General features: G+C 49.1%; 1 protein-coding gene across 1 annotated transcript in view; it reads right to left on the reverse strand.

Annotated features, from left to right (window-relative positions):
• The window catches only part of PPP2R5C (protein phosphatase 2 regulatory subunit B'gamma), a 142,236-nt gene that overhangs the window by 83,297 nt on the left and 46,654 nt on the right, over nucleotides 1-12,285 (reverse strand). The window contains exon 2 of the mRNA XM_007953119.2: nucleotides 4,136-4,335. Within this exon, the coding sequence (XP_007951310.2) occupies nucleotides 4,136-4,335 (200 nt within the window). The remainder of the gene's footprint in view (nucleotides 1-4,135; nucleotides 4,336-12,285) is intronic.

Raw genomic sequence — 12,285 nt, forward strand, 5'->3', positions numbered from 1 at the left:
GTCCCCCTGCCACACATGCGCACCCCCTCGCTCCCCTCTTTTATTGTACCTTTCTGCAGTCCTCTCTCTGTTATAAAACAAAACAACAGGAACAAACACAGCAGAAAATCTAAGGGCTCCACCCAAGCTCCAGACAAAGAAGGGGCCACAGGCAAAGGCTATGGGCTGTCTGGCTTGTCTCAGGTCAGAGCAGCGAAGAGCAGAGACAGTATGTCCTGCTGTGACTCAAGGCGCACCTGTGTGAAGGTCTGACCCCCTGCGGACAGGACTTCTCGGCACCTTCCTCTGCCCATAAAGGGCGTTCGGCGGGACTCTATCCCCGGTCCCTTGTGCTTTTCCTCCTCCCTTCAGAGTATCCCCAGAACTCGAAACTTCCAGGCACCTGACTTAGCTCCTACCTGTCTTCCAATCAGAATGAGAGCTCTGGAGGACGGAAGCCTTATCCATGACTCTGTTTCCTACACTCTGAAATGTGTCTGGGCCGTCATGGGGGCCGCGCAGGCATTCATCCATGGCTTTAGCAGGCAAACTGTCCCACCTGCGGGCCGGCTTGATTTTAGGGACAGGGAACAGGGCTGAGACAGCAGGAAGAAAGGCCGGTCAGGAAACAATCACAGCAGTGAGAGGAAAAGTAAAGACTGTCTACAGAGATTCCTCAGAGCTTTCAGCATCCGGAGGCGTTTGGTAATGTACACAATGCAAAGGGGAGGTACCCACCAGGGGCTGGCTCAAGCAGGCAGGACACACTCGGGTTAAGGGCGGGCATCTGAGCCAAACAGGACAACAGACATCTAGTGCTTTCTGTAGACTCTTCCCTCTCAGGCTGCGGGTGCAACTTAGGGACCACTAGCAGCCAAGGCTCCCATAGTGAGCTAGTGTAATAATAAAATACGAAGCGTGTTGACATAAATGAGAAATACGAACTGTAGTGAGAAAATAGGAGCTCTGGCAGCATAGTGCCTAAGGCATTTGACTACTAACCAGAAGGCTGGCAGTTCAAACCCACCAGCCACTCCTTGGAAGGAAGACGGGGCAATCTACTTCCGTAGTGATACTGCCTCGGAAACCCAAGGAGGGGTCACTATGAATCGGGGCCTACTCGATGGCACATAACAACAACAACAAGTAAGAAAATGTTTAAACAAGTGTGATGATAAGATAAAAAGTGTGACAGAAGGGTGTGGACCAGCTAACAGAAAAGACAGAGCAAGTCTGGTACAGAAAGACAAGATGGGAAAACGCTGATCATGCAGTGTGTAAGGACCAGCAAACAGCAGTTCAGCGCTTGGGGCAACACCAGAGCCCTCGCCTGAGCGAGAAGCTGACTCCCCCCACGAAGCAGCTACGCCGGCCCTGCTGTCTCGAGACCGTGCCTGGGTCTGGTGGAGGAGACTCCACTTCGAGGCAGGCAGTCTTGAGCGTGATCTCATTCTAAACCCACACATTTGCGGTGTGGTACTCCACCTATCCGGAACACCCAAAGTGTCGGTGAGGTTAAGGTAACAGCCCTCGGTGGCCAACGCTGGGAGTAGCCGGCACATTCTGGGAATCCCAGGTACAGGGGTCGACTGGCAGTGGCAGCTCGTCCGGGGTAATGCTGTGCTGGCCCCATTGGGTCTCTTCCGTCCAGAGAGTGTCTCAAGGCAAGGCAGGACGCCTGCCGCCTGAGAAGCCCTCATTTGCAATCTAAGCCCATCCGCTCCGGGTGTGGCACTATTCCTAATGCCCCTTGTGGAGTCCGGTAGAGCAAACACCAGCATTGCCACAACTAAGCTGAAGAAGGCGTCACTACAGGCCTCATCGCAAGGACTGCAGACACTGGGATCGTTCACAAACCCGTCCCTGACGCGGCTGATAAGGACTCACTCTGTTTATCTGTTCCTGCTTGCGCAAGTCCTTCTTGTGTGAAGGCATCGTGGAAAGACACAAATTTTGAGGAGTGATCATTCGTCACCGCCTGCTCAGAAAAGCTCCTTGAAAACAGAGACCCTCTGCATACATGTGGATTTAATATGTAATAAGGCAGCCTTTTAAATCAATGGGGAAAATGATAGCCAACACACGAAGAAGGGAGAGACCGCCACTAACTCAGAAGAAAGTAAGGTGAAGGCTCTATTCTGCACTATTAAAAAAAAAAATTCCAGGAAGGTTGTAAAATGTGGTATGAAAAACAAGACCATGAAAGTACTAGGAAACAATGTTAACAATTCTTCTTTATGAAGCTGGGGCTGGGAGCTTCCACAGGAACAGAGCTGAAAGAAGGAGATAAAAAGACAGACCCAGTTTTCCCTCGTCTGAGCTGGCAAGGCCCGAGGACTCACTCTGCCCAGGATACACCTGTTGCCATTCCTCACGTGCTCTCACGGGAGAGGTGCCCACGCGGCCCCGACAGCCTCAGGCCAACTCACACCAGTGAGCCCTGGGCTTCAAGCACTACCAACAATAAATCAAAATAACCAACTTATTTCAACTCTGGACACAGTAGGCTATGAACCATGGAGACAAACACTGCTAGCATTTCGTTTTTCCAAAGCACACACACAAAGTGAGAAGTAAAGATATTTTAGGTCAACGACTCTAGCTGATTCTGAAATACGATTTATGTTGTATATGTAATAAAGAAATACAAGGGAGCTCTGGTGGCATAGTGACAGAGGCATCTGACTGCTAACCAGAAGGCTGGCAGTTCAAACCCACCAGCCACTCTTCAGAAGGAAGGTTGGGCAATCTACTTCTGCAGAGATACAGCCTTGGAAACCCAAGGAGGGGTCGCTATGAGTTGGATTGGACTCAATGGCAGTGAGTTTTTTTTTTTTTTTTTTTTAATAGATATAAGGAGCCTTGGTGGTGCAATGGCTGAATGCTTGGCAGCTAACCAAAAGGTCAGTAGTTCAAACCCACCAGCTGCTCAATGGAAGACGTGGCAGTCTGCTTCCATAAAGGTTGCAGCCTAGGGAACTCTATGGGGCAGATCTACTCTGCCACAAGGGCTGCTGTGACTCAGATGGGACTCAATGGCAATGGTTTATATACATACACACACACATACATATATATATATGTGCACACGCACAAATACACACACATAATATATAGCTTAAAATAAATCATTAACTTGAGAGTTTTCCAGGTGAGGTGTAGCAATAAAAATAAACTTCGACAAAAATCAAGATTTCAAATTTTCTGTTAAGCAACAATGACGACTAATAAGGAGGAGCACTAATTTTAAAGGTGAATAAAATGTGAACAATTCAAACAAACCAACAGAAGACGAGTTCTTGGTCCGATACTGAGCTTCAGTAAGGGGTACCTCAGGCAACTCTGCCAGGTGGCACGGACAGAGGTCACAGTCACCCGAGGTACAGTAGGAATAGCTGCAACTGACTTGCAAACAAAGGCTGGAATGTGACATGCAGAGAACAGAGATTTAGGGGCAAACAAAACAAACTGACTCAGTATGATGGATGCTGCCTCAGCCAATCAGGGAGGACTGTCTGATACCAGCACAGAGGGGTGGAGGCTGTGCTAGCCAATCGAGGAAGACCATTTGATACCAGCACAGAGGGGTGGAGGCTGTCCCAGCCAATCAGGATGGACTGTCCAATATCAGCACAGAGGGTCTGATACCAATCAGGTCTGATACCCACATGGGCCTATCATTTTTTTCACTTCTGCCCATCACTGGAGTTTTCCTACACACATGTATGTACGTATATTTACTTCCAAACTATATATGCGCACTGTTAATATTGTCACATGTTAAAAAAAGTTAATAAAGAAATTTAAAGGGGATAAGATAATGCATACAAATAAAAGTTCTAACACTCCCACTCCACAGGCAGTTGTGAGGACTGCATGAGTTGACAGGTACAGAACATGCACTGTCTCCAGGGAACACTACCAAAAAGACTGTCATTCTTCAAGACGCAAGGACGAATTTGGAAACAGGTGGATTTTTTTCTGGGCAGCGTGTTGTGGGAGAAAGATGAGGCAGTCTGTTCCCACTAAGATTCCGGCCTCGGAAACCCCCTGGGGGGTCGCTCGGAGCCAGGTGGTCGACAGCACAGGACTGGGTCTGGATTGGTGTGGCTCACGAACCTTGGCCTATCCTAAGAAGTCCGAGTAGGACACTCACCATGTGGACGACTTCCGGGTAAATCGGCTCTGTGATCACATTCCGATTATGTGTGATATATTCTACCATTTCACTTAAAGCGGCTCGTTTCACTTCCTTCCACTTCAGGTCACTGAGTGGATCGGAAACAAAGTCAAAGAGGACACAACACTGACGTAACTTCTGGATAAAAAGCTTCTCTTGATCAGCAGGAGGAACATCTGAAAAGCAGAAAGCAAAATGTATTGATTGCACAAATGTTTAACCCACAGTTACTGTAAACACTTAAGCCTCCTACTATTTTTACTTTGAATTAATAGAGATGCAAGGCGGAAAAAAAGAAAGAGAGATGGGGTAGGGTGACTGGAGGTTAAACATTCCTCACGGCAAGAGAGCGGATGACAATGACAACAGCCCTCGTACTCAGCACAGTCACGTCTTCGTGTTTTCCATGTTTAGTATACTAACATCTTCATGTTTGTTTTTTTAACCACATCCAGAGTCCAGGCCAAACAATCCCCTCTAAGTGTGTTCACTTGACACCCATCACCTGAGCATCAGAGGAAGGCAAGTGTGAAGAGTCCATGCCGGGTGAGGGACGTGGCATCCACACAGCATGGCAACTGCATGGTGCACGCACAGACAAGGCAAAGTAGAGCCGAGAGGAAGGATGCTCTAAGCTGACATAAGGGAAGGGCACCGTGGTGCACGCTGGCTGACACACACGGCAACGGCATCAGTCTGGAGACCGCCCAAATGAACCTCTCGCAAGCACAGTGTCACCACCACAGTGCTCCACAAAGCCCGCTTTGTTTCTCCTGGTACCTGACGGGGGAGATGTTTGTGACGGTAAGGATACAGCAACAGCACACGTAACAACAATAATTAACTGTTGTTTAGTGGTTGTGGGTAGCTGGCTCACTGGTAGAAGTTTCGTCTTCCGTGTGGGAGACCAGAGCTTGGTTCCCGGCCAGTACACGCTACACGCGGCAGCCACCCGTGTCAGTAGAGGCTCGTGTGGAAGTGCTGTTTAAAGTGCACGTTTGAGAGGAGCTTCTACACAGAGACTAGGGAGAAAGGTCTGGTGAGCCCCTTCCGGAAATCAGCCCAAGAACACCCTGTGGATCCCAACAGTGTGGTCTGCAACCGACCATGGGGATGGTGCAGGGTGTGGTGAGCGTGTTGGTCCATTGTGCGTGGGGCTGCCGGAGTCAGAAGCTAAGGACAGCGATTTGTGAATGCTCATTGGGGCCAGACACCCTACGACACGCTTCACAGACAGGGCTGGATCTTTCACCTAATCCTGACAATATCACAATGGAGATAAAGACACAGGTTGGAGGGTCATCGTAGGGCTGGCAGTCAAACGGAGTCTGTGTGACTTCCCGGTATTCCGGGGCTCTCGGAACACTCCTGGCTGCCAGTGTGAGTGGCTGGCCTCCCAGGGCTGAAACGCCGTCCCGTTGGGATCTGTGGGAACGCTAGTGAGTGGGATTCAAACATCTATACAACGAAATGTGCTGACACTAGGAGATCAGCAAAGCCCAACAAACCAGTGCTTCCCAGCGATCAGTCAATCACGCAGGGCACAGGAGCCTCTCTCAGTGCAAGCCGCCCCCCGGGACTGGACCCAGCGAGCAGAGACGGCTCGCTGACATGGTTTCAGATGCCACAGTGCAGGCTCCCTGAAGGAACTCAGAGAAGTCCACAACTCCCTGTCTCCCCGGCCTTCCAGCAGGACAGGGCAACAGACCGAAGGCATACACGGCATCAAAACCACCTGGCGCCTGTCACAGAGATCTGCAGAAATGTAAGACGAAGCCCCTCTCCCTCACCAAACTTGTTTCTATCTTGGAAAACAGGGCTATGTTCATTGATATGTTATGCTAGTGTATTATCTTAACACGCATTTATTATTTTGAATGGAAAAAGAAATAAATATAATTGTTTTCTGGTTTAATTGCAACTATGGCCAATTGTAGCTTTAACGTACATAAAACCTACATAAACAAAAGCTCTTTGGGCTCGTAGATAATATCTAGGAGTGTAAAGGGGGCTGAGACCAAAACTGCCGAGCTCTGCTGTTGTCCACTAAGTGCCTGGCTGGCCTGCTTCCTGTCACCTCCCCCTCAGGTGTGTGGCTCACATACGTGGCGCCTACTTGGCATGTGCGTATCCTTGGAGCTGCAGACAGTTGGGAAGCCTGCGTGTACCCCCGGAGCCCCACAACACACCTCCCTCAGGACCAGTTCACACCCTGGCTTCTTGGAAGAGGCCAGACAAGTTTTGGAAACATTCCTTCACAGACCCCTTGACAAGAGTGTCAAGGAGGTGCCGTCCCCATGCCCTTTAGAGACAAGGAAACAGACGCGGAAGCCAAGCACCTGGCCAGGTGGCAGTGCTCACCAGCACAGTACAACCTGCTCCAAGACAAGGGCACTGAGATGCAAAGGCCTCTGGGATCATTCAGGGTGGACTGAGGCAAGTCTTAGAGACCTCAAAAGGCCCTGCGAACACTACTCTCCTCGGAAGCACAGCAAGACAGCTGATGCTCAGAGTAAAGACCATGTTGTCATCGCAACACCAAAGTCTGTCTAGTATGAGGAAGGAGGAAGAGACAAGCCAAATCCTCGTGGTCAAACTTCTATCTGCATTGCTTCTCAAAGGCCAGATGCTCCCAGCCACCTGGGAACGAGTCAGTTCTTCCAGGGCTGCAGGCAGCCAAGACGCTCCCGGATGGCTCTCATCCACATCCAGCCATAAAGAGGCTTATAGGATCTTATCAGAATCTCACGGGTTCTCCATTTGTCCTTTTTTAAAAATCTCATTTGGATAGCCTTACAATTTCACCTTTAAAGCAAAATCTATACCCTAATAAATGGAGTACAAAATTAACAGTATCGCACATGAAGTCCTATGAAATACTTGTCTATCTTTTTCGACGCAAGTTGCTCCAGCTTCTTGGTCAGCGTGTTGAGCAGCACTGCCTGGTTCAGTGGGGCTGCGTCACCAGGGAGCAGACCCGGGAAGTGGCAGGGGACATGCGTCACACAGTTGTGTATTCTGGTTTTATGAAACGGTACAAATGAGTCACACTGTCATCGGAAAAGTAAGATCTTAAAACATTTACAGTTGGCTTTGCTAATCCTGAAAGACGAAAAAGGCACGACTGAGTTGATCTGCTGACGTGAGTGTGAACCCAGTGAAAGTGGCTGGGACGAACACTGCTGCTGTCCTGCACTTCTGTCTCTGACTGCAAGGCAATGAACCAGGGCCCTGGGTTTGACTCAAATATTACAATTACTTCTACGAAACAGAGAAAAAAAATAGTAATAATGGATCTTGCCTTTTGCCCAGAATGACAGTGGCTCACTTTAAAGTGCTCTGCAGACCAATAACACAAACACTTGTTCTAGCACATACAGCACTCTTGAGAGCAACAGGAAAACGTCAGCCCAACAGCTCACCATGTGACAAAACTCAAACTCAATGCTACGCTGTCGGGTTGCCAGGAGACCTCCTGGGAAGGGCTCTTTATGTGGAGACCACAAGCGCCCAGGGAAAGCCACACAACCAGCACCAAAGCCACCTCCGCAGTCAGGTCTCTGAAACCGCTGATCTAAGAGGAAGAGACACACACCAGGAGGCAGTCACAGGCGGCGGAAGAGCTCACTGACGTCAACACTGCCTTCCACGCTTTTTCCAAATTAACAGCAAACACCTCACGTCTGTACAGATATTCCCTGGTGCTGTCTCCCCTCAGTATTGCCGTTAATTTGTTACTGTGAACCCAGAAGAGTTCCCAATTATCCCCAAACCAATCCTGATGATACCAAGGGCAAGATGAATGGACTCCTGTAAAACTGTGGGGGAGGGGAGCAGAGCTAAGACGGTGAGAAGGCAGAGATAAGCAGAGGCCAGCCTTTGAAAAACACATCTACTGAAGGGAAACTCCTTACCAGGCGATGACAAACTGAGCTGCCTAACACAGGTGACCCTGGAAGCAGGCAGCACCCCGTCTCCAGTCTCACAAACATCAGATGGTTCCGGCAGCGAGGCCCAGCGTCCTATACCTACACCATGGGGTACACCATGGGGTGCCGGATCGTCCCCCAGGTGGGGTGGGCTCTGGGGTTACGTGAGACAGAACACTGGGAGGGAGGACGAAAACAGTACAGCGTCCACTTCCATTTTCTCCTTAAAAAAAGAAGAAGAAACTAAGATTTGCTAACAGTGAATATACAAACTGATGTATTAGGGGGCGTGGCCTTGACGTCTTTTCCTGCCAGACACACGTGAGCCATGACGTTTAGGACCCACCACCGGCATTAAGGAACATGGAAGCTTTCAGAAACGATCCTAGGTGGCTAGAACCTCCCAGCCCACCTCACTAATGCTGCTGGGCAATGAGTGTGCCTCCTCAGAGACAGGACCAACAGACACATACATGGACTCCAACCCACGTTCGCTGCAGGAGGTGAGAAAGCAAGATCACTGAACTGCATGCCTGCTGTTGTCAGGTGTGTTGACGTGGTTCCGACCCACAGTGACCCTACACACAACAGAACCAACGGCCCAGTCCTGTGCCACCCTCACACCTTTGCTATATGCTTGAGTCTGTCATTACAGCCACTGTGCAATAGCCACTGTGCAGTCCATTTCATTGAGAGGTTTCTCCTTTATCGCTGGACCTCATAGCGACCTGTCCTTGGGTTTCCGAGGCAGTATCACTACAGAAGTAGATTCCCCAATCTTCCTTCCAAGGAGTGGCTGGTGGTTTGAACTTCCAGCCTTCTGGTTAGCAGTCAAGTGTCTTAGGCACCATGCCACCAGAGCTCCCACACTCTACCAAGCATGATATCCTTCTCAAGGGACTGGTCCCTTCTGACCACACGACCAAAGTATGAGACGAAGTCTGGCCATTCTCGTCTCTAAGGAGCAATCCACACCTCTTCCAAGACACATCCATTCGTTCGTCTGTCAGCCCATGGTATCTTCAAAACTCTCTGCCAACACCACAATTCAAATGCATCGGTTATTCTCCAGGGTTTCTCATTCAATGTCCAGCTTTCACATGCATGAGGAAACTGAAAAAATGGCTGGGGTCAGGCACACCTGTCTTCAAAGTGGCATCTTTGCTCTTTAACACTTTGAAGAGGTCATTTGCAGCAGATGTGCCCAGTGCAATATGTAGTTTGATCTCCTGACTGCTGCTTCCAAGGGTGTTAATTACGGATCCAAGTAAAATGAAATCCCTCACAACTTCAATCTTTTGGATGTGCATTTATCACGATTTAGCTTTTGGATATGCATTTATCACGATGTTGCATATTCGTCCAGATGTGAGGATTGTAATTCTACACTAATAGCACTGATATCACATGCAAGTAAAAGTTTGCTGAAGATAATTAAAACACAGTCACAGTGGGACACCGAGAGGGAGCCGCCAGAAATCCGAGCCAGATTCAGAAGAAGCCGTGCAATGCGGGACATCACTGCTGAGGTCAGATGCATCGTGGCTGAGAGAGTTAGGAATATTTAACATACAATCTGACACACTAGGGAGAATACCAGAAGGGTTTTTACCTGTGCTTCATTGACTATGCAAGGTGTTTGAGTGGATCATAACCAATTATGGATAACATTGTGAAGAGTGGGAATTCCAGAAGACTTAATTGTGCTCAGGAGGAACTTCTACATAGACCAAGAGGCAGTCATTTAAACACAACAAGGGGATACTGCATGGTCTAAAATCAAGATCTCACCACATTACTGAATCTGTATGCTGAATAAATAATCCGGGAAGCTGTACTATCTTAAGAAAGCGGCATCAGGATTAGAGAAGGACTTATTAACAACCTGCGATGTGCAGAGGACACAACCTTGCTGAAAGTGACGAGGACCTGAAGCACTTACTGAGGAGGATCAAAGGCAACAGGCTTCAGTGTGGATCATGCTCCACATAAAACAAAAGTCCTCACAGTGGACCAGTAAGCAACATCCCGATGAACAGGAAATACTGAAGTTGTCAGGGATCCACAAATAAGGCAGACCAAAGAAGAGCTGGTGCTTTTGGTGAAGAGCATTCACTATACCACGGACCGCCAGAAGAATGAATGCGTCTATCTTGAAGTTGGAAGAAGTACAGCCAGAATGCTTCTCAGAAGCGAGGATGGCCAGACTTCATCCCATGTTTCAGACATGTTGTCCGGAGGGAGAGGTCCCTGGAGAAGGACACCAGGCTTGGTAAAGGAGGGGGTCAGCGAAGAAGAGGAAGGCCCTCAGTGAGACAGACTGACACAGCGGCTGCAACAATACAGCAATGCCTGTGAGGGCAGTACACAGCAGGGCAGCGTTCTGTTCTGTCGCACACGGGGTCATGAGGTGGAATCAATCGATGACATCTGGCAGTGGCAGTGGCAGTGGTGGCAGCAGCAACTCTATGCCAAGAAACGTCATGTAAACAGACAGGCAAACAGTCATGCCTGCAGATAGGCAAATGATCAACAACAAAAAAAGAAAAACCAAGTCCCTGCCTAGAATGCAAGTCTCGGTGGTGAAAGGAATACTCCAAGATACAGCAAATGACCAGCCTTCCAGGACGACACCAGCAGACAGGCAGAGCCAGGGCTTCCTGGTGGCTTCTTCTAAGTAAGTCAACCACAACCAAACGAAGGACGATTGCAAAACCAGGAGCCCAGAGGCAAAGAATTCAAGGGCTGCCCCCAAAAGTACAAGCTCACGAGAACGGGAGCTACTTCTGGTCACTCAGGCATCCCTCCGCGACACTCGCTAAGTGGCTGTCGTAAGCCGGTTCTCAGCGGTGCCCTCAGTGTGCTCACAGGTCAGCCATCGCCCCTCTGAGCTCCCACGTCACCTGCTTAAACCGGTGCTCCCACAGGGCCTGCGAAGACCTACGAAAAGATGCAAAGCACGAGCCCAGAGACAAAAGCCACCTCATACCAAATGGACACAGTGCAAATGCTTTGTCTCTTAGCTTTTCAGCTAACCATCTTTCTTCCTAACACATCTGCTCTTAGTACAACGCGAGTATGAAGACAGTGGTGTCCACTTACAGTTTTTGCATAAATCTGTGATTCCCCATTAACATACACGACATCCTACTTAGCTGCAGTTCGGTACGAGGATCTCGGCATGTGGCAAGTTCCTCCCCTAAGAAAACAAGCTCAGCAGTGCTACTCTGGTCATTCAAGAGCAGGCTCACGCTGCAGGGCTGGCAAAGGAGCAGCTCCCCCGCACTCCTGCAGCGTCCCCTCTACATCCTACACATCCTACACCAAGTGTCCGTAAGTGCAAGGCTCGCTCTCTTCCTGCACCAGCAGCCGATGACCAAGCCCACGGCCATCAAGTCAGCTCTAACTCCCAGCCCCAAGGACCAAGCAGAACTGTGCAGAAGGGCTTCCCAGGCTGTGCTCTGTGCAGAAGCAGACTGCACATCTTTCCCCCACGGAGTGGCTGGCTGATAGGTCTGAACCGCTGATCTTTCGGTTAGCAGGTGAGTGCTTAACCATTGTGCCACCAGGCTCCTTTTCCTCAAAAAAAAAAAAAAAGACTTCTCAAATGACGATTAATACTGATCACATTTTTACAAGCCTTACGCCAATCATGTTGGACACTTAATTTGGAGGAGGGACTTTGTTTTGTTCATCACTGTACTCTCAGCACCTAAAACAGGCTTGGCACACAGTGGGACGGGCCTAGCACATAGTGGGACCTCACATACCTGCTGAATGAACAAATCAGTCTGAGGAGAACAGATTAAACCAGGAGATCCTACAGTATAAAATACATCTACATTAAAATAACTACACATACAACAGAACAGAATGCAAAGTCTACACAGAATTTTAAGATAAATTCTGGATAAATTGTCTCCTTGTCACAGATGGGCCAACACTCTGGCATCTCTATGTTCAGAGGTGCTCTGAAAAACATTGTGGGTCCACTGATTTTAATCACAGAGTCCTAAGCGGAGAAGCCATACCACTTGATCTAGGAGCAAGAAGGGTCTCTTCATGTGTGACATCTAACCCAAACCCACTGCCCTGGAGTCAATTCTGACCCACAGCGCCCCTAGAGGACAGAGTGGAACTGTCCACAGGGTCTCCAAGGCTGTCAGTCTTCACAGAAGCAAAGCCCAAACCACACCC

This window comes from Orycteropus afer, unplaced genomic scaffold (genome assembly GCF_000298275.1).
Source record: "Orycteropus afer afer isolate SDZICR_OR568_19922 unplaced genomic scaffold, OryAfe1.0 scaffold00371, whole genome shotgun sequence".
NCBI lineage: Eukaryota > Metazoa > Chordata > Mammalia > Tubulidentata > Orycteropodidae > Orycteropus > Orycteropus afer.